This window comes from Dipodomys spectabilis, unplaced genomic scaffold, assembly GCF_019054845.1.
Source record: "Dipodomys spectabilis isolate Male_0828 unplaced genomic scaffold, ASM1905484v1 ptg000504l, whole genome shotgun sequence".
In the NCBI taxonomy this organism is placed as follows: Eukaryota; Metazoa; Chordata; class Mammalia; order Rodentia; family Heteromyidae; genus Dipodomys; species Dipodomys spectabilis.
Window position 1 is genome coordinate 1,969,506 of NW_024871181.1, and position 27,995 is coordinate 1,997,500.

At 50.2% G+C, this 27,995-nt stretch overlaps 1 protein-coding gene across 1 annotated transcript in view; it reads left to right on the forward strand.

The window, feature by feature from the left end:
• Positions 1-27,995, forward strand: part of Fhad1 (forkhead associated phosphopeptide binding domain 1) — a 92,497-nt gene that overhangs the window by 33,869 nt on the left and 30,633 nt on the right. The window contains exons 8-19 of the mRNA XM_042669712.1: positions 459-589; positions 925-1,014; positions 2,871-2,975; positions 9,562-9,669; positions 11,268-11,351; positions 12,274-12,423; positions 14,017-14,212; positions 22,918-22,988; positions 25,102-25,254; positions 26,030-26,134; positions 26,366-26,473; positions 27,080-27,187. Of these exons, the coding sequence (XP_042525646.1) occupies positions 459-589; positions 925-1,014; positions 2,871-2,975; positions 9,562-9,669; positions 11,268-11,351; positions 12,274-12,423; positions 14,017-14,212; positions 22,918-22,988; positions 25,102-25,254; positions 26,030-26,134; positions 26,366-26,473; positions 27,080-27,187 (1,409 nt within the window). The remainder of the gene's footprint in view (positions 1-458; positions 590-924; positions 1,015-2,870; positions 2,976-9,561; positions 9,670-11,267; positions 11,352-12,273; positions 12,424-14,016; positions 14,213-22,917; positions 22,989-25,101; positions 25,255-26,029; positions 26,135-26,365; positions 26,474-27,079; positions 27,188-27,995) is intronic.

Here is a 27,995-nt window from a genome sequence, read left to right on the forward strand (position 1 = left end):
GGAGGCAGGGACCACGGGGAGTGATCCACAATCAGGCCCAGGTGCCAGGTGACAAACTCTGTGTACACCGAGCTCACAGGTAGTAGAAACGGGGTTCACTCATTGTGACTCCTGTGTCCCCCATCAATAGCCTCTAAGACATACCTCCCACCACAGCCCCCTCTCAGGTCCTCCTCAGGACCCCTCTCTGCTGGGCCATGGTGTGGGTGTGTCACAGGGTCCCCCATCTTTTTCCAGCCCTGGTAACAACCCCAGTTCCTCCAGATACTCCCTGAGACCTGCACCAGCCCACTAAGTGGCCGTTGGTTTCAGCTGCGTTCTGGCTTCTGGGAACCGTGTAGATGCCAGCTGCCCCCTTCCCCCCATTCCTCAATGCCAGGGTCCCCTCGAGCTGGCTGACCGCACAGCCATGACCGTTCCCCAACTGCCTGGTGATCGTGGGCCCTCTGTTGTTGCAGAGATGGTGACATCTTTGCAAAAAGACGTGTTGGCGAAAACTGAGCAGATTCAGCAGCTGAAGGAGGAGGTCAACCAGCTGAAAAGCAAGAACAACGAAAAGGACCAGCAGCTGGAGGCGCTGGGCTCCCGCGTGAGTGCCGCCCTGCACACCTTCCGCCCACGCCCGGGAGCAGCCGCCCGGGAGGACTTCCGTGCCAGCACTGGGCCAGCACTCAGGACCTCGCGCCATTGTTCAGTTTTTCTCACACAGCTGGTGCTTTACCATTGATCCACACCTCCACTACTAGATTTTTGCAGGTTTTGTCTGCCTGGGTTGGCTCTGAACTGGGATTCTCAGATCTCAGCCTGCTAGTCTGGCCTTTGGAATCAGGCTGTGCCACTGGCATGGTTCAGCAGGAAATGCCCTGGCCCCCCACCAAGGTGGCCAGCATGGCACCTGGAGCTTGCTGGCCTTTGTCTCCACAGTGCACAGATCTGAAAGAAGAGTTAAGAAAGGAAGAGGTCCAAAAGGAGCACCATGAAGCCCAGGAGAAAGAGTTAAAATTCTGCAAAAATGTAAGTGGAACTTCCTTCTTCAGAAGCACGCACAGGAAAATGAGGCTGTGGCCCCTGGGTTCCCAATGGGAGCCTGGCCAAAACCACAAGGCCTCGGGTGTGTGTGCTCTGTAGAGCACTCTTAAAATTCTCCCTTGCTGTCCAAAGCCCCAACAAGAGGAAGAACTGGAAGTGGGGGATGGCTCTCCCAGGGTGCTCCAGGAACTTGGCTCCATTTTCCTCACGACTTGGCCCTAGGGCTGAGCAGGGACAGGGACAGGCTAGTGGCCAGCTGGCTACCATATACTTCCCAGTTGCTAACACAGCTTCTTCCAAAGGCATTTTTATTTAAATGCATCAATAGGATACTAATCACAAAAAAAGAAAAAAATGTTTTGCATTTGCCTCGTGTGTTATTTATGTATGTATTAATTTAGTTGTTTGTTTTTTTGTGCTGGTACTGAGCTTGAACTCAAGGCCTAGATGATGCTGTCCCTTAGTTTTTTTTTTCCACTCACAGCTGGTACTCTATCACTTGAACCACAGCTCTAGTTCTGGCTTTTTGCTGGTTCATTGGAGATGACTTTTCTTCCTGGGCTGGCCTTGAACTATGATTCTCAGATCTCAGCCTCCTGAATAGCTGGGCTTATAGGCATGAGCCACTAGTACCCAGTTAGCATTTGCCCTGTTTGGAAAACAGCCATAAAAATAAGAGCAGAAAGCCGGGCGCTGGTGGCTCATGCCTGTAATCCTAACTACTCTAGAGGCTGAGATCTCAGGATCCCGGTTCAAAGCCAGCCCAGGCAGGAAAGTCCATGAAACTCTTATCTCCAATTAACCACCAGAAAGCCGGAAGTGGTGCTGTGGTTCAAGTGGTAGAGTGCTTGCCTTGAGCTAAAGAGTTCAGGGACAGCGCCCAGGCCCAGAGTTCAAGCCCCCATGACCAACAAAAACAAACCAATAATAAGAGCGATGGAAAAAGGAGAGTTATTAAAATGTGTTTCCTCCACTGCTTGAGCCCTGTCCATTACACCCTCCATTCCCGGACCACCAAGAAAAAACACTTCATGTAGGGCAATTCTTCTCTGTCTCAAAGAGGAAAAAAGACAGCTCTAGGCTTCTATATAATTGGCCCTTTTTTATGTCAGTTTATCTCAAAAACTCTATCCCCTCCCCCCATCCCCAAAAAAGGGATTTCACCAGTATCCCAGGATTTATTCTGCACTTCATGGGCTGGAAACGTGGCTTAGTGGTAGAGTGTTTGCCTAGCACACTTGAAGTACCACATAAAGAGACAAAGCCAGAAGTGGCACTGTGGCTCAGGTAATAGAGTGCTAGCCTTTAGCACAGAGAGGCTCAGGGACAGTGCCCAAGCCCTGAGTTCAAGCTCCAGGACTGGCAAAAAAAAAAAAAAAGACAGTATTTTCCACTGTGCCCCAGTGGCTTAGTCCTGTAAACTTAGCTACTCATGAGACTGAGATCAGAGGATTGTGGTTCAAGGCCTGCCTAGAAAGAAAAGTCTATGAGACTCTTATCTGCAACTTACCACCAAAGATCCAGAAGCGGAGCTTTGGCTCAAGTGGTATAGAATACCACCCTTGCACGAAAAGCTCAGGCCCTGAGTTCAAGTCCCAGTAAAAGAAGAAGAAGAAATTAATATTTTCCTTCCTTCAGCATTGTTAGCACCTTAATGGGAGGGGAAGTTGGCTCTCCTGCGCGGCTCTGTCCAGGAAGGAGCTAAGTGAGCTGGTGGAAGGCCATGTCTCCCCTTCAATGAGCCCCATGATGGGGTTCAGAGGATCATGACCTTTGGTTCCGGGAGGGCGCTCCTGCTGTCCCTGCTCCGGGGTTGACTTTTCTGGTGCAAACTTTTCCAGCAAATACAAGACATGGAGAAGGAAATAAGGAGGCTGAGAGAGGAGCTGAAGAAGAGCAGTTATGAACAGAACACAATCTCCAGGACCCTCCGTGAAAAGAGCAAGGTAGGCGGGGCCGGCCAGGCCCGGCATCCCCTCTCTCCTCACAGCGCCCCCTGTGGTGGACACTGGTATCGCCCCTCTCATAGATGAGAAAACAGCTTCTGGAGCTGGTAAAGAAGTTACCCCAGGCCACGCGGATGGGGGATAGGGAGATAGAGCTCCAGTGGCCAGACTTGAAGCGTTGATTCCAGTTGATTCCAATTGCTGTGCTGGCCAGCCCAATGGGCACCAGCCACACAGGGCACCTGCCACGTTAACTAAATGAAACCAGTAGTGCCACAGTACACATGCTCCATAGCCACCTGTGCCTGGCGGCCGCCACACTGGACAGCACAGGGACACAGAAAGTCCTGTCACTTCTTTGCCAATGTAACCAACTGAGGAGTACTGATGGGCTGGATGTGTTTTTAAAATCTTTTTTTCTTTTGTCAGTCCTGGGGCTTGAACTCAGGGCCTAGATGCTATCCCTGAGCCTCTCCTTGCTCAAGGCCAGTGCTCTACCACTTGAGCCACAGTGCCACTTCTGACTTTTTCTGAGTTGTTTATTGGAGATAAGAATCCTCACAGACTTTCCTGCCCGGGCTGGCTTCCAACTGTGATCCTCTGATCTCAGCCTCCTAAGTAGCTAGGTTACAGGCGTGAGTCACCAATACTTGGCTTATTCTTTTAAGTTCTAAACTGAAAGGCACACAGGGTCCTGAGCAGGTCAGACACAACTATAATCCCTCCATTTGAATCATTGGCTTTATTTGATGACAAGATTGCTGTCACTGAAATAAGAACAAATCCCATGATAGAGGGAGACTTGTTCAAGAATGAACTACACCACCACCACCCCGCAAATGCCTAGTATTTTTCTCCAGTTCTTACTTAGTGTAACTGTCAGAATATTACTTTAAGCTAAAACCAGTAACACTTTATAAACTAAAGCCAGGTTGCAGTGGCTCTGCCTGTAATCCTAGCTATTTGAAATTAGGGTTTCAAGCCAGCCCAGGCAAAAACTAGTGAGACCTCATCTCAATAAATAAACCACGCATGGTGGCACATATCTGTAATCCCAGTTACATAGGAGTTATAAGTAGAAGAATCATAGTCCAAGGTCAGTTCCAGAGATCTGAGTTTAAACCAGTCAGTACTGAAGAAAAATTTTAAAAAAAACTTTACAAGCTAAAATACATATTAGACAAGACCTGTCTGACAAATTGCATCTTGTCAATAATTATTTAAACCTACAGAAGTTGAACAGACTTAAGTAGGGTTAGCAAAATAAAACCAACCAAAAGAGCAGATTGAGTTTAAAAACTAATATTTATTGACTAAAAATTGAGAGAAGAGTCAAATATCAAAAAAAAAGTTTAAATATGATTATTGTAGAAGATGGCCTTGACAGACATGAAGGCAAAAAGTCCACAATGGCGGACCTAAGTCTGGTGAAAATCTGATAGGAATCAGAAAAATTAACAGATGACTCAATGAATATTTGCAAAATTTACCAAGAAAGGAAATGATCCCAGGCTGACAGAGACTCGTAGTAGAATACCCACCTCATAGGCTGAATCCCCAAGTTCAAACCCCAGCTCCTCAAGAAAAAAAGAACTGACCCAAGTTTTAAAAAAAAAAAAAAACCTTTCAAGAGAACAAAATTGGAAACGGGAGCATCTGAAACCTATTCAACCCCTGGCTTCATCAACTTCACCCAGCCAAGTACTTACATTCTCAATGACTTGCTTTCTCCTTTTGGGTGTGTGTGTGTGTGTGTGTTTAACATGGAATAGCTTCCTGGCTATTACTTTTCCTCTAAACACGGCTTTAACTGCCTTCTATAAAGTATTAGGATGGAGTGTTTTCATCATTACTCAGATAGCTGTATTTTTCAGGTACCAGTGTTTGTTTTTTTCTCTTTGGCTCATGGTTTGTTTTGAAAATTATTTACTCATTTCTAAATGTATGAAGACTTTCTGATTAACCTTTGGTTATTGATTTATAGCTTTTCACACCGAGGCCAGAGAACAGCTTCTGTGTGGTTTCAGTCCTTTGATGTTGAGACTTGCTAATGGCCTGCATGAGGTCACATATGTCCTTGAAAGACTATTCATCTGATAGTCTCAGAGGTAGTGTTCTACACAGGGCCCTTGAGGTCAAGTTTCCCAGGAATGTTCAAATCATGGGTTCCTTTATTTATTTTCTTGTCTACATGTTCTGTCAGTCATTGAGAGTGATGTGTTTCTTTAAAAATAAAACATATCATCTTGACTGTGGAATTTATGTTTTATTTTTTATATTGCCAATTTTTGCTTTGTGTGTTTTGAGGCTACGTTACTAGGTGCATGGAAATTGACCATTGTAATACTCAAAACTTAAGCAAACTTCTGACCACCACCAGATGGTCATCTTATAGTGTTCTTCCATCAAAAATCCACTGGGTCATTGATCGAGCTTGTTCATCAGCTATGCTAACTTTCTTTTGATTACTTTCACAACTTTTCCTGTCAATCCTGCTTTAGGGGAAGATAGAGCATATAAAATCCAGTTTGCTGATCTTTGTCTTTTAGTCTCCTAGTGGATAATGTAATTGCTATTATGTTTGGGCTTAAATTGATCTTTTTCCTTAGTGCCAGCTATTCCTCCTCCTCTCCATTCTTGCCTTCCTTTGAGCTGATAAGTTTTTACTGTTTCATTTTTTCCTATATTAACTTGGAGATTTTTCACTCTTTTACTATTTATGAACAATGAAAAATAGTATTCATTCAACTATCAAAATCCAATACTTAACCTGGTACCATTGGCTTCCAACTGTCAGCCTAGCTACTTAGGAGGCTGAAATCTGGAGGATGACAGTTTGAGGCAGCACAGAGACAGAGAAGTTCTCAAGACCCCTTCTCGGCTGATATTTGAGCAGAGTGGATCACACTTGTCCTCCTGAGCTGTGTGGAAGGATGAGATTGGGAGGATCATGGTTTTGAACCAGTCCAGGTAGAAAAATTCCTTGAGACTCCATCTTAACAGCAAGATACTAGACATGGTTTCAAGCCTAAAATAGGTGGATCAGAGTCCAGGTGCATACACAGTGGAAAGCCAGACCCTATATCAGAAATAACCAGTACAAAAAAGGCTGCAGGCATAGCTCAGTGGTAGAGCACCTCCTTAGCAGTACTACCACGAAAGAATATATTAAGGTTTTTTCTCTTACTATTCTCTCAGTGGTGGTTCTAAAGAGTGTGGTATGCATTTTGACTTACCAAAGCAGTGTTCACTAAGATTTCATCCTCCTCTATGATGCCTCAGTGACCTGGAGACTACACCTGCCCCCTACCCATCCACACAGACTCAGAATCCTCCATACCTCTCTCTGTATTGAAGCCACAGGTTGGGAGGACCAGTGTCTTCATATAGCCCAGGTTCTATCCACACATTAGATGAATGAGCTCTCCATCTGTCATTATCCACCGGGGATCATTTTCTTCTGCCTAGAGAAAATCCTTCAGGGGTTTCCTTTAGTGTGGCTTTGCTGATGGTGAATTTGTGTGTGTGTGTGTGTGTGTGTGTGTGTGTGTGAAAGAGAGAGAATAAAAATGAATGTGAAGGTCCATTGTTGTTGTTGTTGGCCAGGGGGCTTGGACTCAGGGCCTAGGCATTGTCCTTGAGCTCTTTTGCTCAAGGATAGTGCTCTACCACTTTAAGCCACAGCTCCACTTCTGGTTTACTAGTGCTTAATTGGTGATAGAGTCTTATGCACTTTCCTGCCCAGGCTGGCTTCGAATTGCAATCTTCAGATCTCAGCCTCCTGAGTAGCTGGGATTACAGGTGTGAGCCACTAGTGCCCAGCATGAAGGCCTGTTTTAACCTCCATTCTTGGAGGTTTTAGCTAATCACTGAATTTTAATTGGCAAGTACATCCTTTTTTCATTACATCATTGTCTCCCAGCCTCCATGGCTTCCACTAAGAAGTTAGCTGTCAGCCTCATTCCTCCACTTTCTTACAAATGTCTTTTTTCAGGCTGCTTTTAAGATTTGCTCTTTCTTTGACTTCAGGCAGTCTTATGGTGATTTTTATGTATGTGGATTCATTTTCATCTTACTTAGAATTCATATGGGCTTCATGAATCTTTGATGTCCTCCATGTGTGGAAGAGCTGTGTTCCAGGGAGGCAGCAAGAGGTGCTGAGGCCTTAGTTCACATCAGTGATAGGACTGGGGTTGTTATTTATTAGAGAGCCAAACGTTATCTCAGCAATCTGTTTCACAGCCAAGGGCGTGGTGAGGTGAGGGCTCAGAGCCAGATGGCCAGGACTAGAAGCCAAGTCTCTCTGACTTGCCCCTGTGGCACACCTGGTAGCCCCATGTAAATGCTAACGTTGAATTTAAGTACAGTTTAAATTTTAGTTCCTCTACAGTTTTATCTTTTTAACTTAATTTTATATCTGGAAGTATGGCTCAAGTGGTAGACATCTACCTAGTAAGCAAGAAGGCCTTGAGTTTAAAGCCCAGTGCTGCCACAATGTAGGCAGGATACTGAGATTATTTAAAACTAAATAAATGATAAAATGTAAAATATCTGAAAAGACTTACTTCAAATAAAATGTAAAATTGTAATGCCTTCACTAAGCGAGAAGCTTTGTTTAGACCCCTGGACTTCCTAGCCACATTGGTCAGACACAGACAGTGCTCATCTGAGGAGACCTCACCACCAATGGTGTTGCTGGCAGCTTGGTGACTCTCACAGTATCATGAAGAACATTCTAGAAGGGGATAAACCGGCAGCAGGGGGCCCTATATCACGGTCCAGAGGGTAAACAGGGTAGGAACTCACAAATCTCTGAGGACTGAGCGCACTGATAAGGGCCACTTGGAGCCCGGTTGAGAGGAAGAGGATGGATGGGCACGGTGAGGCCGGGCAGCAGAGCGGAAGCAGGGAAGCTGCTGACGGCAGTTCTGGCGCTTGGCATTGGGATTCGGGGAGACCCCTTTTCAGATGAGGAGCACAGGGAAGCCAAAGGCAGAGGATGGGCTCTGTTTGCACAGCTCTGTAAACACATGGGGCAGTAGGAGCCAGGGTGAGCCTGGACTTGGGGCTGTATCTCAGAGAGCTGAGTGGCCCTGCAGGGGGCGCCGCTCTCCAGGCACCGGGTCCTGATCTGTGCAGAGGAAAGCTCTAAAGGGCTTGTCTGGGTGTTTTGTTACCTCGGTGGGGCCCCTCTGCGGCCTCATAATCTTTTCACTGAGGTGAACTTCCCTCAATTCCAGGGGAGCCCTAGTTCCCCAGGTGCTTAAGTAATTTTCATTCAAACGTAAACAGAAGCTGGGTACCCGTGTCTCACGCCTGTAATCCTAGCTACTCAGGAAGCTGAGATCTGAGGATTCAAAGTGGGCCCGGGCAGGAAAGTCTCCATGAAACCTTTATCTCTGATTAACCACTCAAAAACTGGAAGTGGATCTATGGCTCAATTGGTAGAGCCTTGAGCACAAAGAGACTCAGGATCAGCACCCAGGCCCTAAGTTCAAGCCCCACAACCAACTACAACAACAAAAAAGTAAACAGAAGCTGGGTGCTAGTGGCTCATACCTATAATCCTAGCTACGCAGGAGACAATCTGAGGATTGCTGTGCAAGGTCAGCCCAGGCAGGAAAATCTGTGAGACTCTTATATCCAGTGACCCAGCAAAAAGCCAGAAGTGGATGAATAGCTCAAGTGGTAGAGTACCAGCCTTGTGTGTGCATGGGGGCGGGGGAGGGGGACAGCAAGATAAGCAATAGCTTAACGCCCTGATTTTAATGCCCTGAATTCAAGCCTCATTACTGGCTCCAAATTTTTAAGTGAATGGAGAGGCTGCAGTGTCTCACCATGGCCAGCAGAGGGTAGCATTGAACACTCTTAGCTTTACAGAGTTGTCCTGCTGCTGCCCAAGCAAGTAGATTAAGCAGCCAGTCCTTCCAGCCCCATAACATTGCTTCCCCCACCCCCACCCCCCACTGCAGCTGCTTTTTCCCCATTTACACACCTTGCAATTTGCAGTTATTTACTAGCCATTGCTTAGCAGGTGTCCTAGAGCAGTTTCCAACTGTGAGTGCACTACACATGGTGACAACAAATAGAATAGTGTCCCCAATAGTGCCACTTACCGAGTTCCCACACACACACCCCCATGTGCAGGTCCCACCTCCCCTACCTGGAGACACTCCCACCTACCTTTTAGAGGTGACAGCCAGCCCCAGCCACCAGACACCCTTCACCCCTATGACTCTGCCAGTGCTTGCATCCCATCAGGCAAGGCCCCATGAAGAGACTTTCCTGAAGTCACAGTGCTCATGAGGGGCTGTGCCAGGGTACTGAGATTAGTTAAAACTAAATAACTGATTGGTTGGCAGGGTGCTCCAACCATAGCCAGCCCTAGCCACAGGGCCTGGCCCCGGCCACGGAGCCTTGTGAACTGTATATTCATCTTGTGGCTCCTGCCACATGGGCTGCAACTGCCCATACCCCTGGGGGATCCCCCCCCAAACACACACAGCCATTATACCTCCTCAGAGCTGTCCCTAGAATGCACTCGGACCACCATAGCAGCCCGCGAATGCTTTCATCGTCATTGCAGGTGGAAGAGAAACTTCAGGAAGATTCCAGAAAGAAATTGCTTCAACTGCAAGAAATGGGGAACCGAGAGGGCCTCATTAAAACCAATTTGGAAAGGGCAGTAGGTCAGGTAGGCACGTCCCATGTCCCCCAGGGTTTCCTGCCGCCAGCTGGCCGGTGGGGCCCAAGAGGAAGAGGAGCCTGCTTAGCCTGGTCCATGCTTTCCTCCACCAGGAAGCCCACCTCCAACCTGAGCCTTCCATATGAGACTCTGCCAGGACAGCCAGGAGAGGTGGCAGAGCTTCTGGGGATGGGTGGAGCAGATGGGAGACGAGTTCAGGGAGCATCACTCCTCAGGACAACAAGTGTGTGTGTGTGTGTGTGAGAGAGAGAGAGAGAGACAGACAGACAGACAGACAGGCAGACAGATAGACAGACAGACAGACAGAGACAGAGAGAGTATGTGCATGAGAGCTTCTGTTTCTGAGGGAAGAGTTCACCATGCCACTCATCAGATTCTCAAAAAGAGTCATCAGAACCACAGTTGAGGGCTGGAGGTATAGCTCAAGTGGTAGAGCACCCGCCACACAAATGCAAAGGCCCTGAGTTCAAATCCCAGTATTCATTTAAAAAAAAGAAGAAGCAACGTTCTTCAAGGACCCTTCCACACCATCCTGTCCTCATTTGCTGCTGTCCAAGCAATAGCAAGGCCTTGTCCCTGCTCAGATTCCCAGGGGCCCACACAAATTAAACAATCATGTGCTGTCTCTTGAACAGGTGTTAGAGCCTACTGCCACCCCTCCCCTGCACCTCCTGCAGCACCCAGCCCTGCAGGACAGAGAGCCTAGCTGACTCCGCTGGGCCCTATGGCCAGAGGGCAGCTTGGAGGCCTCATGTCTCCAGGCCTGCTGGCTCTCTGACATCAGTGGTGCCTTTGGCTTCCTAGAACCCCCGTGTGCTGTGAACTCCTGGGTCCTGGGACCCCTTGTCTTTCACAGGGACTCAGTAGCCCTTTGGGTGCCTCTGGGCTCTGTATCTTTAAGGAATACATTTTTCCAATAGACCACAAATGCAGGCCAGAGGCAGCTGTGTGGGAAAACCCCAGAGACAGACTGGCTTCTTTTCCAGGACCTTCTGATGGAGCCTGCCCCCACCCCCACCCCACCGCTCACCCCAGGACTTGTGATTGTATCAACCTTCCCTGGGGTTCCAACCACACACAGGGGCATGGGGCGCTGCTGCGGGAACTGAAGCCCAGACCCTCGGCCTCAGCACCCAATTCTGCGTGCTGACTGCAGCCCAGGCACTGCGCTGGGCTCTCAGGGCCACTGAGGGTGGAAGGCGGGGACAGCCTGAGGACACACACCTCTCCCATGGCTGATGACAGCTGCCGTAGGCACTTCACAGTCCGGTGCCAACCTACCAATCAAAGAGTCGCACTCAGGGCCAGACTTCCCATTGGAAAATGGGCAGTAGCGAGGCCACGGAAAGCCCGCGGGCCATGCGCCTGGACGGGCTCCCACGAGCCTGCCTGAGGCACACAAAGCTGACTGCTTTCTTTCCTTCCATGGCAGGGCACTTTCTCTGCACTTCGCATAACACTGGGTGGCCATCCATGTGTGCAGACCCTTCTGAGGGGCTTTCCTGCATCCCAGGGTGCACATGGCACCCCCAGCCTTGCCTCTGCCCCCCCAACCCCCAACCTGCGGCTCTCCCTTTGTGCCACAGCTGGAGCACTTCCGAACCCAGGTCATCAAAGCCATCTTCGGGCGCACGAAGCCGTTCCAGGACAAGCCCATCACCGACCAGCAGGTTAGCGAGACTCCCCCCTGCCTCCGGTGCCTTCCCCAGATCTGCGTGCCAGACCCCGGACCATATGCTTCTGTTTGTGCTGCTTGCTCATATTTTCTCACACTGTTGCCACACCATCAAGACTTGTTTTGATTTGACGGGATTTCCTGGCTTTTGAAGCAAAAAGCCAATTAAACTGGCGTGGAGCGTTGTGCAAATCTATTTTGGCCATCAGGTTCCATTGCTGGTCACCACACATGCTGGTTACATGCATGCACATGCTGAAGTTCCACTGTTGTGAGCTAAGGGATCACCTCATCTTAGTCTGTGGGTTCTTTCCACAGAGGAAGGGGAAAATGCCAGGCACTGGTGGCTTACACCTATAATCCTAGCTACTCAGGAGGCTGAGATCTGAGGATCACAATTCAAAGCCAGCCTGGCCAGGAAAGTCCATGAGACTGTTATCTCCACTTAACCAGCAGAAAACCAGAAGTGGAGCTATGGTTCAAGTGCACAGCACCAACCTTGAGTATAAAAGCTCAAGGACATCACTGAGTTCAAGTGCCAGTATCAACACAAAACAGACAAAGTAAAACACACACACACACACACACACACACACACACGGATGCTCTTGCCTGGGACAGGAGAACTTGACCTGCTTAGGCACCCAGAGCATTGGGGGCTGTGTGTCATGAGTCTCCTCTATGAATACAGAAAGATCTAGAACAAACTCAGAGCAACAATAGAGGCCTTTGACACCTACGAATAACCTCTAATCCTGGACCACATTGTGTTCTGGTGACAGAAACAAGCTTCTCTTTTATGCTGGGACTTTCCTCACGCTGTGCTGAGCTGGGAGCATGCATGTCAGCCCTCTGATCCTTGTGTCCCAGAGCACTGTGCTGTGAGCACCTCTCTCCCCTCCCTTTCTTCTCCCCAGCTGATGGAGAAGATCATGCAGATCACCGAAGACAGCCTCAGCTTCCAACAGAGAAAGTGGAGCCTGCAGGAGACACCACTCAGCAGCTTCAAGCAGGAGGAGATGGTGGAGGGCATTGAGAAGCTGAGGACACAGCTGGACAGCTGCCAGGTGCCCCTTCACTCAAGTCTGTGCCCATGATACGCGTGTGTGCACGGGAGGGCGCTGCAGCGACTCGGGCGGGCTGGGCACAAACATTTCTACAGAGAGGGGCCTGAGAATGCCTATAGGTAAAGTTAAAGTGACCAAGGAAAAATGCCTGAGCATTCCCATCCAGGGCGTCAGCCAACAGCACATCAAAAATATTAAGGAAAAAAATGTATCCAAACCAGGCATCCGTGGCTCATACCTGTAATCCTAGCTACTCAGGAGGCTGAGATCTGGAGGAGGGGTAGTTTGAAGCCAGACCAGGCAGAAGAAAAATCTGTGAAATTCCATCTCCAAGTAACCAGCAAAAATCAAGGCTGGAGGTATGGCTCAAGTAGTAGAGCACCAGCCATGAGGACATAAGCCAAGAGAGAGAACAAGGCCCTGAGTTTGAGCCCCAGGACTCTAACATACAAAAATAATAATAATTCATCCTTAATGAAGAATATCAACATATACCAACTTTTTTCTTTATTTTTTCTATTCATTCATTCATTCATTCATTTTATGCTGTGCTAGGAATAGAACCTAGGGCCTTTCATGTCGCTCTTGACCATTATTCCCCACACGATGCAGTATAACAACTATTAACATATCCTTTGCATTGAGTTAGGCATTATAAATCATCTAGAGATAACTCAGAGTATACAAGAGGATGGTTTGAGGGAGGTTGGCAATCCTGGGGATTGAACTCGAGACCTTGAGCTTGCTAGGCAGGTGTTCCACCACTTGAGCCACGCCCCAGCCCTGCAGGAAGACATCATATGCAAATAATAATGACTGATAGAATGATCTATGCAAAGACTACATCATTTCATATAAAGGAAATGAAGACCCTAAGATTTGGCATGTTTCAGGGGAGGGCTACTGACTTTGGGAACTCCCCCCCCCCGTTTTTTTTTTTTTTAATTTAAAAATATACCTGTCATGTGCTTTCCAGAAAAGCTGAAGAATTGTTCCTGCTTGCCATCTGCGTTTCTTTTTTTGGCCCAGCCACGAGCGCTGTTTCCTCCTCCTTTGCCCCTTGAGCAAGGAGGAACTGACACCCCGGATGTGTGCGGGGTCACACACACACACACACACACACACACACCCCGAGCTGTCGGGGCAGGCAGCTGCTTCTGCTTTCCCGTGAGATCAGCAGTGGCTATTTGGGAGCTAGTGCAGATGCTGGCTTGTCAGAGCTCTTTCAAAACACCAGAAACTCATATTTGGTGGCTAGCTTGCACACCGGTCTCTGCAAATTGTGACAGCTAGAAATAGCCAGATTTGCTTCTCATTTCAGCCAAATTGTCACTGGTGATTTGATTTAAGGATTGCACAGCCTAAGAGGGAGTTCTCTCCACTCATCCAAAGTCCAATTGGCATGTGAGAAAAAAAAAAGCCACCCCCCAAAAGAAAAACAAACCAAAACCACTCAAAACTGAGCCATCTCAGGGCCCACCGGCCTGAGTTCTGCCTGCCCAGGGGTGGGTCTGTAACTCTGCTTCCTGCAGGCCTCTGTGGTGCCACTCCTGCCGTGGGGTGTAGGTTCTTCATGTCCTTGTCCATTTTCAGGCTTGCATGAAAAGGTCTTGCCGTAGCAGTGACCTGAGACGGGAGCTGGACCTCCTCCGGCGCCTGGACATGAGGCCACCTGTGTCCGGGCTTCACAAAATCAGCCTGGATGTGTTGAGCCTCTCCGTATCCTGGGTGGAGGAAGTGGAGAAGCTCCTCAGTGATATGGGCATCCAGCTCTCTGACAATGACAAAGGTGATTGGGGCTTTTCCTCTCCTAGACATGGGACTGACTCTAAGATGTCACCATGAGTCTTCCCCAGATGGCTCGTCTGTTTAGAAGCCTTTGTGGGTATGTGGCTGAGTGTTCCCTTCTTCGGTCCAGACTCATTTGGGTTGGAAAGTGACTTTCCTTTTTTAAAAAAACAATAAAAACACCACCACATAGTCCAGGTGTGATGGTGCACACCTGTAATCCCAGCTATTCTGGAGGTGGAGGTAGGAGGATCAAAATCTAAGACCTGATCTAAGAAACAAACTATGGGAGAAAAAAAAGCAAGAGAACTAGGGGTGTGACCCAAGTTGTAGACTCTAGAAAGCATGAAGACCTGAGGTTCAGTACCTAGTACCAAAAACAAAAGGTGGGTCATCATTATAAAGAAAGTAAAAGGATAACAGACGCAACAAAAAAATTACATCAGAATTAGGCTAGCTCCTGTCTAGCTTAGCAATAACTGCTGTGACATTGGGAAATGTGGCATTTTTCTGTGGAAAGAGCTGTGTGATTCTAGCCTTGCTGTTTACCCTCTCTCTGTGCACCTCAATTTCCTCACCTACAAAGTAGAACTTGTGAGGAGTCACCATCACCTTTTAAGATCATAGAGAGATTTAAAATGTATTGATGGCTGGGTGCTGGTGGCTCATACCTGTAATCCAAGCTACTCAGGAAGCTGAGATCTGAGATCACGTTTCAAAGCCAGCCCTGACAGAAAAGTCCACAAGACTCTTTATCTCCAATTAACCACCAAAAAGCCAAAAGTGGAACTGTGGCTCAAGGGATAGTGTGTTAGCCTTGAGGAAAAAAAAAATCTCAGGCTGGTAAAGTCAGCAGCAAGAAAGCCCTGAAAGAGCTCAAGAAAGGACCCTGTGGGGCAGGGGTGCATTCATCTTGACACATGTGGAAAGGACACTGCAAGGTGTCCAGACTCAAGCACAGGGAATCCAGGCAGGAGGCTGGCATTAGGAGTGATGGTAGCTGCCGTGGGGATGGAGTGAGAGGAAGTTCTGGGGCTACTAAGCGAAATTAACAGTTCTCTGCCGTGGAATGGGTCATGGTGACCAGGGAAGCTGCAGAGGAAAAGTGGCTCACATAGCTTCTAAGTGTCTGGCACGTGTAAAACAACAGATGTGATGCCTTCACTGAAGCCCAGAGTCAGGCCCAGGTGTAAGGGCCTGGAAGACATCCAAGATGAGGGGCCTGGGGGCTGCTGCACCTGGGTGCTTTGTCTAGAAATGGATGATAGCAATGTGTCTAGTGCCAGGGAAGTACCCAGCTGCCTCACTGATGTTTATATGATGGATGGACAGACGGATGGTGGATGGATGGATGGATGGATGGTGGTTAGATGGATGGGTGGATGGATAGATAGATGAATGGGTAGATGGATAAATGGGTGGACAGATGGATGGTGGGTGGGTAGATGGATGGATAGGAGGTAGACAGGTGAATGGATGGATGAAAGGTGAGTGGTAGATAGGTGGGTGTATGGATAGATGGGGGTGGGTGGATAGGTGGACACAGATAGATGGATGTGTGGATGGTAGGTGGGTGGATGGATGGATGGTGGGTTGGTGAATGGATAGACAGATGGAAGGATGGGTAGAAAGATGGATGAATGGTGGGTGGACGGGTGGATGGATGGGTAGGTAGGTGGATGGATGGTGGATGAGTGGATGGGTGGGCAGGTGAAAGGATGGGTAGATGAGTGGATGGATAGATGGGTGGGTGGATGGTGGTTGGGTGAATGGATGGCTGGATGAATGAATGGATGGTAGTTGGGTGGATGGATGAATAAAACCACAGATGTGCATAATACCACTGAGAAAGAATTTTAACACCTGAGGAAATCCAACATTCTGAGACTGCTGCCTTCCCGTGGGAAGTGTCCTCTAGGGCAGCTGGGTGCCTGTGATGCTGGCTGCAGCAGTGAGACCAGAGGGTGGTGTTTACACTCTGCTCAGCCTCCCAGCCAGGGTATTTCCAGAGCAGTCCAGCAGGTGGTACAGAGTTCTTCAAAATTACACAGGAGTGAAAAGCAGCCGAATTGTTGGTAAATGCTAGGCTTCTTTATGGCAAGGAGAGGCCAGTGAGGGCCAGGGCAGAGGGAGGAGGGGCGGGAAGTCCCACCAGTGCTCCCGGTCACTGCTGCTGTCATCGTGGCAGATGCCAGCTGAAGCATGGACCAACTTGTCATCATTCGCAGATTGCAACTCTCACAGCGCAGCCCCTCATCCATCCTGGCAACAGATGTTCCACCCTCTGGACCATTGACACCCATGTCTGTAGTCTCCCTGTACATTACTGTGAAGAAACATGTCTGTAAAGTTAAGCTGTCAGACCAGCAACAGCAGAAACCCTGAGAAAGACTGTGTGCAGACTTGCCAGTCTTCTTCCCTGACTTCAGAGTCACAGGATCTGAGCAACACCAAACCAGTCTCTGCGTGTTCCCAAAGTTCAGCTGTCCTTGCTTCCTGCACCCCCAACTAGTGCCTCTTGGAACGTTCTGTGGAACACTGCCGGTGGAGCAGTTGTCTGGTGGCTTCTGTGATTATAATTCCTGGCTCCCAAGATGCAGGGAGAAAAAGAACAGCAAATCAGAAAGGTTTGTACGTAGAGCCCGCCCTTCATCCACACCACAGAAGAGGACATGCACCTCACCCAGTTCAAGATTCAAGGAAATGGATATGCTAGATCTTCTCTATATTCTTTACTACTGGCCACCACAGGGCCATCGGTACCAGGAGGAGGAGAAGGAAGAGAGAGTGATGGTGGTGTTGGTAAAAGTGGTGGTGATGGTGGTGATGATGGTGAAGGTAATAATGGTGATGGTGGTGATGATGGTGGTGGTGATGGTGGTAGTGGTAGTCATGGTGATGGTGGTGGTGATGATGGTAGAGATGATGATTTTGTTGATGATGGTGGTAATGGTGGTGGTGATGATGATGGTAATGATGATGATGGTGATGGTGCTGGTGGTGGTGATGGTGGTGATGATGGTGATGGTGGTGGTGATGGTGGTGGTGGTAGTCATGGTGATGGTGGTGGTGATGATGGTAGAGATGATGATTTTGTTGTTGATGGTGGTAATGGTGGTGGTGATGATGATGGTGATGGTGGTGGTGGTGGTAGTCATGGTGATGGTGTGGTGATAATGACGATGATGGTAGTGGTGGTCGTTGTGGTGATGGTGATGATGGTGGTAGTGCTGATGGTGGTGGTGGTGGTGGTGGTGATGGTGATGGTGGTGGTGATTATGGTGACGGTGGTGGTGATGGTGGTGGTAGTCGTGATGGTGGTGGTGGTGATGGTAGAGATGATGATTTGTTGTTGGTGGTGATGGTGGTGGTGATGATGATGGTAATGATGATGGTGATGGTGGTGGTAATGGTGATGATGATGGTTATGGTGGTGGTGGTGGTGGTGGTGGTAATGATGATGATGGTGATGGTGGTGGTAGTCGTGGTGATGGTGATGATGGTGGTGGTGGTGCTGATGATGGTGATGGTGGTGGTGGTGGTGGTGGTGGTGACGGTGATGAGGACAGTGGAGGTAAATGCAGGCATTCTTCACTACTGAGCACACAGATTCAGTAAGCCATACTCAGCGTGCCTCATGCTTGGTGCCAGTTCTTCCTCACATCTGCTCTGTAAGCAGGACTTGTTCTCTCCTCAGGGCACAAAAGAGGAGATGGTAGGAGATCTGGTATACCTCATATTACCACTCCTCACCACCTATGAACCCCGAGCACCTCCGTGTCCACCACTACCAAGGGACTGTCATATAGAGATTCCTCGGTACTTGGCTCTGTGTTAGGTGCTTCATTCCTAAGTACTTAGCTCTATGCTTTATTCCTGGGTACTAAGCGCTGTGGTTGTGTCCTTGGGGCCTTCACTCTGTGTCAGGTGCTTTATTCCCAAGTGCTTAGCTGCTCGGTGCCAGGTGTTTCATGAGTTGTGTGCCTCTGTCCCTGGTGCTCAATGAGGCAGGTGCTTCCGCTATCTTCATTTTAAGGAAGGGATGCAGGACTCGGCGTTAAGTACTCTGAGCTGGCAGGGTCAGGACAAGGGCTGAGATCTCTGATCCCCACATAATCCCGTCGGGACACAAGAGGGTGCCTGGCCCACGCCCGTCTCTCACAACACAGGTCCTGTCTGTGTTGGGCAAGAAGAGAGCCGAGGTGGTGGTGTTCCTGGGCTTGAGCTACCTGTCTGTCCCTGCGTGTCTGTGACAGAACACCCTCAACTGGGCGAAGAAAGCCTTGTCTCTCGCAGTTCTAGAAGCTCCGGCCCCGAGGCGCTGGCCTGGCAGGTGGCAAGGCCCAATCCCATGTCTCAGGGGAGGGGTGACCCCATGAGAGACACAGTGTGGGTCTCTTCCTCCTGCATGCCCACTACAGCCCTCATGGGACCCCCACCCTTGTGGCTCCATCCACCCCAAATCTCCTCCCTTCCACTGTGGACCACGGCGTGATGAAGTTTCCAGCCAAGCCTGGTGGAGACATTGAGACACCAGACCCATTGGGTTCTCCCGTGATGTTTCTGAGTTCAAGCTCTGAGACCCACCCACCGACCAGTGAATGAACTTCAGTGCTGTGACTCCTGCTGGCAGGCGAAGCCCCTTGGCTTCTCTGTGGCTCAGCTAGCCCGTGTGTAAAGTGGGCGTGCACTCCCGGCGATCCTCATTCTGGCATGGCCAGCCTTCCTGTGGTCAGCAGCCTCCAGTGGGTACCGGTCTCACTTGGTCTCCCCAGTGAAGGCCGGCAGACGGCAGTGTACTCCACAGCACAGCCCGACCTCAAACCCAGAGCCATCGTCAACCCTGCCCAGACCACCTGGCAGCTCCTTCACCCTCCCTCAGTGGGGCAAAAGCTGGACGACCCTTTCTAGACTCATATCCCAGCTCCAGGTGGCCCCTCTGGGACCCAACCCGAGTCCTTCCTCCAGACCATTCCTCTCCCTGCCTCTGAGAAAGAGGACCCTGGACAGGGACACACACATGGCAAGCGAGGCTGCCATCTTGAGACAGGTCCCCAGGGAGCCAGGCCTCCTGGACAGAGCAGAAGTAATCGAAGTGTCCTGGGAGTTGCCCTGGGGCAGGCTGCTCACCGTGGGACAGGCCGAGAGGCTGCTGAAAGCGGCGGGGGGTGGCATGCAGGTCTGTCCTCTGCCCACCCCTTCCTGTCCACCTTTTGATGCTGGCCACAAAAACACTTCTTTCTCTGCACGCTCTGGATGTTCCTGTCTATTCCTGCAAGGTCTTGTGGCGATTAAAAGGCCTCTCTCCACACTCAATGGGTAAACCACCCATTCTCAACTCTCCAAGACACACATATCTTTAAATGTAGAAGAGGAAGAAGAGGAGGAGGAGGAGGAAGAGGAGGAGGAGAAGGAGGAAGAGGAGGAGGAGGAGGAGGAAAGAAGAAGAAGAAGAAGAAAGAAGAGGAAGAAGAAGAGGAGGAAGAGGAGGAGGAGGGAGAGGAGGAGGAGGAGGAAGAAGAAGAGGAAGAAGAAGAGGAAGAAGAAGAAAGTTGCCAGAGGCACCACTGAGCGCTGAGCGGGGCACAGGCAGGCGAGCGGGCTGGCAGTCCCCCTCATCGATGGGCTACAGTGAAGAGCCTGTGCTGTCTCAGCCCCCACAGTCACTCTGCCTGGAGCCCGGGCCCTGCCCAGCCATACACCCCATCCTTCTGGTGGGGCGATGGCAGGACACTGCGGGCATGGCACTCTCCTCGCCCAGCAGAGGGCCAGGCACCTAGGCTGGGATCACTCCTCACCTTCCTGTGGCGTTTAAATCAGATCTCCACACTTCAGGCTACGGCTCCCTGCCTGCCACAACCGACCCTCATCTCACCCCCAAGCACCTCTGCCTTGCTTCTCTCTTCCCTTACCAGCCATCCAAGGAAGCTCTGTGACTCCTACAACATGTGCTGCATCTCCCCCAAAAGCTTGGGGGGACTACAGTCCCCCTAAAAGTTCCTAAGACCTCATCTCAACAAGCAAGCTGGTGATGGAGGTATGTCCCTATATCTCAGCTGTACAGGAGACTGCATTTAGAGACTCATGGTCTGAGACCAGCACAGGCAAGAAGATCCTAGCTGAAAAAAAAATAACTAAAAAAGGGCTGGGAGTATGGCTCAAGTGGTATAGAACCTGCCTAGCAAGTGCAAGGCCCGAGGAGTTCACACCCTAGCACTGCCAAAAAAAAAAAAATTTTAAAAAAAGGAATCCAAAAATTCATACAGAAGTACAAAAGACTGGATAGCCAAAAGAGCAATGCCAGAGGCCCCGCAGCACCTGGTTGATTTCAACTTATACTACAGAGCCATCGTTAAACATTGCATGGTAGTTGAAAGAAAATCTGGACACAGACAGCAAAGGAGGGCACCAATAGAGGACCTAGAAATAAACCCACACGGCTACAACCACCTGATTCTCCACAAAGTCTCCAGAAACACACGTCTGAGAAAAGACAGACTCGTCCAAAAATGGTGCTGGGAACACGGGATGTCCACGTGCGCAAGACTGAGACTATATCTTCTCTCCCACTCGGTACGGCAATGATTCAACATAGAGCAAAGACTTTTAATGCAGGGCCTGACGCTACAAAACTACGCAGAAAACACTGGAGGACACAGGCACAGACAATGCATAGGACTGCAGTAGCTCTGAGAATAAGAGCAAGGACTGACAAAGGTGACTGCGTCAAATTAAAAGTCTTCTGCGGCCAAGGGAAAAAAATGGCCTTAGAAAGAGAAAATTGTTGTCTGATTTTTCTATGACAAGGGACTAATAGCCAGAATATAGATACAAAGGACTCAGAAAATTAAATACCAAAAGAACAAACAATCCAATTAATAAATGGGCAGATGAACTGAACAGTTCTCAAAAGAACAAACGGCCCCTAAAAAAGAAACGTCCTGCATCCAAATCAAAATGAAACTGAGATTCTGTTGTAATTCTGTCAGAACAGCCATCATCCAGAAAACAAACCACGAAGGTTTGTCGGGGGAAGGAAGGAGGTGAAGGAACCCTTATACGCGGCTGGTGGGCTGTCAGTGAATGCAGCCACTATGGAAATAAGTACGGAGGCTCCTCCGTAGGAGCTCCTCCTAGAAGCACCATATAACACAGCTGTAGCCCCAGGCATCTGTGCAAATGAATGTCATTGGCATGGGACAGAGACCTGCATGCCCATGCTTACTGCATTGCTGTTCACAATAGCCAAGCTGTGGAGCCCTCCCAGGTGCCCATCAGGTGATGAGTGAACAAAGAAGAAAGGGCGTGTCTACACAAAACAATGAAGTTTTGTCTAGCCATTAAGAAGAGAGAAACTAGGCAGGCATTGGTGGTTCACACCTAGAGATCCTAACTACTCAGGAGGACTGAGTTTCAAAGCCAGCCTGGGGGGATGGGAGGAAGGTCCAATAGACTCTTAACCTCCAATTCTACAATGGAAAGATCTTAATCTATGGGCTCATACTAGATTCTCCAGAGAGTCCAGGATAAACCTGCATCTCAATCTTTCACCTGCCAAGCATGACGGTTCATACCTATAATCCCTTGAGCTTCTGCTCAAGAAGCAGAAGCAGGAAGATTGCAAGTTTGAGGCCTGCATGGTCTATATCATACCCGGGGGGGGGGGGGGGGGGGGGGCGAGGGAGGAGGTGGGGAATTACTTGCCAGATAGCAATGGCTCACACCTGTAATCCTAGCTAACCAGGAAAGTGTGTGAGACTCTTAGCTCCAGAAGTAGAGCTGCAGCTCAAGTATTAGAGCACTAACCATGAGCAAAAAAGCACAGGGACAGTACCTAGGCCCTGAGTTCAGGCGCCAGGAGCAGTACAGGGAAAAGGAAACAAACAAACAAAAATAACCTAAGCCTCTGAACAAAGACCCTTTTGCTGTGTAAGGTACATTAGTTGGCCCAGGATTTAGGAGTTGGCTTGAGGGAAGGAGCCATCATTCTTCCCCTCCTAATTCACAATTCTGCCTACACAATACCAGTGGACCCTCAGAAAGGTAAGTGTTCTCTTAATGGATTTTCATTTCCCATCTCAAAAAAGACTTTGCTTTGACCCCACCAGAGTTTATTAGCCTACTTAAAAAGTTGGAGACAGCACCAGTGGCTTATGCCCTTCATCTTGGCTACGAGGGAGGCTGAGATTGGGAGAATCCAGATTTGAAGCCAGACACAAAACCTCATGAGATCCTCATTCTCAACCAATAGCTGAGTATAGTGGTGCATGCCTGTCATCCAGGCTACAGTGGGATGCATATCTTTGCCCAGGCATGTCTCTAGTTAGGAAGCAGTACCATATCTCAAAAATAGCCAGCACAGGAAAGGGTTGGAGGCACGGCTCCACGGTAGACAGCCTGCCTAACAAGTGTGAGGCTCTGAATCCAAACCCCAGTCCTGCCCCAAAATGCTAAGTAAATTAACAAAGTTGCACAGCAGCTCCTGCTGTCCCCATGGGAGGGCTGTGGGGCCTGCATCCACCTGTCTGAAGACTATGTTAAGCCATTACACAAAGCTGAGTATGGTGGCGCATACCTGTAATCCCAGCACTCAGGAAGGCTGAGACAGTGTGGCCATAGCTCAGAAGAAAACAGGAAACAAGCACTATGCAAAGCCCCAAGGAGGTGGATTCCTTCTTACCTTTTCCCCACTTCTCTCTTTTTAAGGGTTCTCCTTGTATCTGGTTTATCTTCTGGAGCATTATAAAAAAATTAAAAGCCAGACTAAGGAACTTCAGGTAATTCTTTTAAATTCTTTTTTTTCTTCCAAGTTCATGTCAGCTTTCCCCGGGGCATTTGTGTACCACTGTGTGTTTGAAATCTGTGCTTGCTCTGCAACCAAGGCACACCGCATCTTCCAACAGGTGACTCCACTTCCCCATGTGCACACAAAGGGATCCAAACAGGAAGGCAGAGACCCCACAGGGCACTGCCCCTGTCTGGCCAAAATGCCAAAAAGGACCAGGCACCGGTGGCTCACACCTCTAATCCTAGCTGCTCAGGAGGCTGAGATCTGAGGACTGTGATTCAGAGCCAGCCCCGATCAACAAATCTGAGATTCTTATGGCCAACGAACGGCCACAAAGTGGAAAGTAGAGTTCTAGCCTTGAGTGAAAAAGCCACACAGAGATTGAATACCATCGGATTTTTAAGGTGCAGCAGAAGAGTCAGCTGCATGGTGAGGGCAGCAGGTTAGAGGAATGACTGGGTCTAGAGAAGGGGATTAAGGATTGGATCGTTGAAAGCCTCAATGGTACTCAACGTCAGTCTCCTGTGCACATACCCAGGGTCGGCACCTGGCTCTGCCGAGCTTGGCTGGCCTCAGTGGAGGGATTCTGGTCTACTCCACAAGGCCTCCTTCCTCTAGCAAGCCAGCCTGGTGTGTTCCCCGAGCCAATCAGGTCGTGCTTTTCAAATCCTCTGTTATCATCCCATTGGCCCAACAAGTCACGTGGCTAAGTTCAAGGTCAGGGGACAGGGTTACGCAGGCAAAGCCAGATAGAGAGGGAGGCTGGAGGGTCAGGGCTGCCATTCCAATCACCTGCAGCGACCTGAGGCCAGGAGTCAGCAAACTGTCTGCTGAGGGCCAATGAGTCAATATCTTAGCCACCTGTCTACGGTCCCCATCATGCCTGTTCAAGCCCACTATGGCAGTAAGGAAGGCAGCCACAGATAACGGAAATGTGTGTGGCTCCAATACACACAGTGAAATTCTACAAAAACAAAAGCAGGCACTGGACCAGATCTGGCAGCCCCTGGCCCAGCCCATCCTCCTCCTTCCACGGAGATGGACTGCAGCGCCCAGAGAGGTGGTGACCTTAGGTTGTCACACAGCAAACTGGGAAGATTGTCAAGACGAAGCCAGAACTTCCTTCTGTCTTCCAGCCCATTGCTTCTCTCACCCAGCCAGCAGTGACTAAATATTCAGCTTCTTACTGAGCACCTACCATGAATTAAGCACTACTAAAAAAACTAGTGTCTAGGGGGCTGGAAGCTGGCTCAGTGGTAGAGTGCTTGCCTTGCATGTATGAGGCCCTGAGTTCGATTCCTCAGCACCACATAAGCAGAAAAAAGCCGGAAGTGGTGCTGTGGAACAAGTGGTAGGACGCTAGCCTTGAGCTGAAGAGCTGAGGGACAGTGCCCAGGCCCAGAGTTCAGGCCCCACGACTGACAAAAAACAAACAAAAAACTAGTGTCTAGTTCATTTTCTAAATGAAGAGGCAACAGGAAGAAACTAGAGTTGAGATTCTGTCTCCATCCTGAATTCAAAGTCTTAATATCGTGTGTGTGTGTGTGTGTGCGCGTGCATACATGTACTGGGGCTTGAGCTCAGGGCCTAGGCACTGTTTCTTAGATTTTCAACTCAAGGCTCACACTCTACCACTTCTGGCTTGTTTTGTTTTGTTTGGGTGAATAATTGGATAACAAGAGTCTCACAGACTTTCCTGCCCAGGATGGGCTGAGAATCTCCATCCTCAGCTCTCAGTCTCCTTTTAATATCCTATGACTCCCCCTAGCCTTGAATAGGCTAAGTAGAGTTTGCCAAGGTTCTCTCTTTTTTATCATTATCATTAAGTAGTTGTCCAGAGGTGATGCCATTTAACAAAGCAGTTTATGAGTACAGTGCATCTCCACCAATGTCACCCCTCTCAACATTCTCACCCATCCCTCCCAACCCACCGCTTCCTCACTTCGCTGAATGTTGTAGCATATGCATTGCATTCCTGACTGCATTCTCCCCCTGCTTCTCTCCACTGGTCTACGCTTCTCCCCTTCATCCCACCACACCCCTTCACACAGTCAGAGTAAGTAAGAATCTTCAGCATTAACTTCTCTTCTCCATCTCTTCAGGTCAAGGTCAACAGTTCTCAGGAAACACAGCAGTCTTTGCTGCAGGAAAAGCTGCGGGAGCACCTGGTGGAAAAGGAGAAGCTGAATGAGGAGAAGCTAGAGCAGGAGGAGAAGCTGAAAACCAAGATCCGGTTTCTGAAGGAAGAGAAGGCAGTAAGACAGCCTCTGTCACTTCCTGCTCTACTGGACCTTCCCAAAGGGCGTGGGGTGCTGAGGGCCTGGGCTGGAGACAGGGAGGGAGCTCAGCAGCTCCCAGTCAGTGCTGTGGCTTTTCACCAGTTCAAGAGAATGAATAATTTGAGAAGGTTGTGTGTGAATCTTAAATGGGAAAACTCACAGCAAATGCCGGGCATCACTGGCTCATGCCTGTGATCCTCACTACTCAGGAAGCTGAGCTCTGAGGATCATAGTTCAAAGCCAGGCCTGGTAGGAAATTCTGGGAGACTGTTATCTCCAGCTAACCACCCAAAAGCCAGAAATGGAGATGTGGCTCAAGGGGTAGAGCACCAGCCTTGAGCGAAAAGCTAACAGATCACACCCAGGCCCTGAGTTCAAGCCCTAGGACAGGTTGCCAAGCCTGCTTTAGAACTCGGGCTTGAGCATTAAGTGGGCTTGTGCAACTTCTCCCCAGTTGGGCATTAAAGCTGTGACTCCTGACCTGCTAAGTGGGGCAGAGGGCTGTCACTGTGAGAAAGCTCCACATTCATTAGGCTCAGTGCGGGAGGGCCAGTGCCATCCCCATGGTAAAGCTAGAGAAACAGGCTCTGTCCTTAGAGCCTTGCTTATCGGGTTCTTCAGCCAGGAAGGATCCAAGGCCCCTGCCACTTGCTCCAAACCCCTGGACATGAGCAGTCCCGGGCAGAGCTGGCAGAGACCCGAGTCCTGCCATGGTCACCAGGGCTGACCGACACACGTCCTTGACGTGCAGACCCTGGAGGACATTATTTCTCAAGAGAAAAGCAGAGGGAAGGAAGCCTTGGAGAAGGAGCAGCTGAGGGTCCAAGAGCTGGAGAACCGCCTGGCCCACCACAAGGTACCCAGCCGGGGAAGTAGAGTCAGCCTGAGCCCCAGTCTAGGCCCCAGAGCTGGACGGGGTCCAGGAAGGGTCTCCCCTGGACCTACCCACCCTAGAACCACCACAGCCTTGCTGCCCCAGCCCTCCCCGGGGCGTGGGGAGGAGCGGAGGGTGGACGGCTCGGAGCTGGCAGAGTCACCTCCTGCCATGGCCACCGCGTTGTGTTCAGCAAGGGCTGTTGTCCCGCAGGCTCTGGAGAACAGTGTCGCTCAGGAGAGAAGCAGAGCGAAGGAGGCGCTGGAGGCGGCTGAGGACAGAGTCCAGGAGCTGGAGAGCCGCCTGGCCTACCAGCAGGAGGTAAGGGGCGGGCCTGTGGGGGTGGGGGGAGCCCCATGGAAGTAAGCTCGGAACTGCAGGGGAGGAGCGGGAAGGTGTGGGGCACTGACTGTCTCAGGGCCATTCGTCCTGGGCTGGGTTTGGCGGCTCTGGGGAGCCCTGGGGACTCTGGAGGGAGTCGTGGAGTTGAAGACTGGACACTCAGTCGGGGCCAACATCATGATCCAGTTGGAGATGAGTCAGGAAAGGTTGTGTGGCCGCTTCTGCACACGGTTGGGTTCCTGCACACAGCGGGGCACCAGTGCTCAGCCTGTCATCCCAGCTACGCAGGAGGCTGAGATCTGAGCATCACAGTTCAAAGCCAGCCTCCACAGACTCTTTATTCCCAAGTCTGTCACCCTGTGGGCCACCCCAGCCGCACCTGCCGAGGGCCGGCCCGGCATGGGCCTCAGCACTGACAGACTGTGGGGGGGGTGGGGGAGGGGGGGGGCTGGGCCCTCCCCTCTTCCCATCCCCTTCTCCTCATGGATGACACCCCGGCTTTAACCATCAGCATTGTTAACCCATCCATGCCTGCAGCTCGGCCACTTGGTGAGCAGCATCCAAACCTTTTGCTCTGACTCCTAGGCACTGGAAAACAGCGTGGCCCAGGAGAAAAGGAAGTCCAAGGAGGCACTAGAGGCTGAAAGGAGGAAAGTACAAGACCTGGAGAACCACCTGACCCAACAGAAAGAGGTAGGAGCAGCCAGAACCTTCCAGAAGGAACTCCTGAGCCTGGCTGCCTGCCACAGTGGCAACCATGTGGGTAGATGGTCCAGCAGAGGCTCTCAGGGGGTGGCCGGCATCCGCCACACGTTAACTGCCTTCCCCAGGGAGACCCCCAAGCCCTGCCACGCAGTGGCCTTGTTGGAAACATGGAGATAGAACACCCACCCACCCCCATTAAGGAATGAGGAGAGGTGAAACCTCACCAAAACCGTGACCCGGGGAATGTCAGCAGGGCTCTGCCGACGCCAGGCCCACCAGAGCAGGCCAACCCCAAGGCCCAGCCTGCCACTCAGCCCCAATGCCCCCGGTGACACCCCAAATACAGAAGCTGGGGATCAGGACCCCTCAATGTCCTATAGTAGCACCTCTGTGAGCAGCACAGACTCAGCCACCATCACCACCACCCCACCACCCCCCCAGCCTCCCAGTGCCTCCAGAAACATGGCTGCAGGGGGCTCCTTGAATTGTACGATTTTAATTCATCCTTGTACCATTTGACTTAATTCATCCATCTCCCCCTCCCCACATCCCATCCCACCATGCTGGGCCCATTCTGGGTACAGCGACAAGACAGCTCCCTGAGACCCGCTCCCCACAAAGGGAGGAGAACCACCATGACACCTCCAGCGCCCCAGCAGCACCATCAAGCAGAGGGGCAGGTCAGCGAGGGGCCAGTGGACAGGGAGGAAATGACCTCTGAGCAAAACCTGCAGGGAGAGTCACCCACCATGAACTCGGTAGGGCAGGAGGAGGTCCCCTGAGAGACGGGGGGACT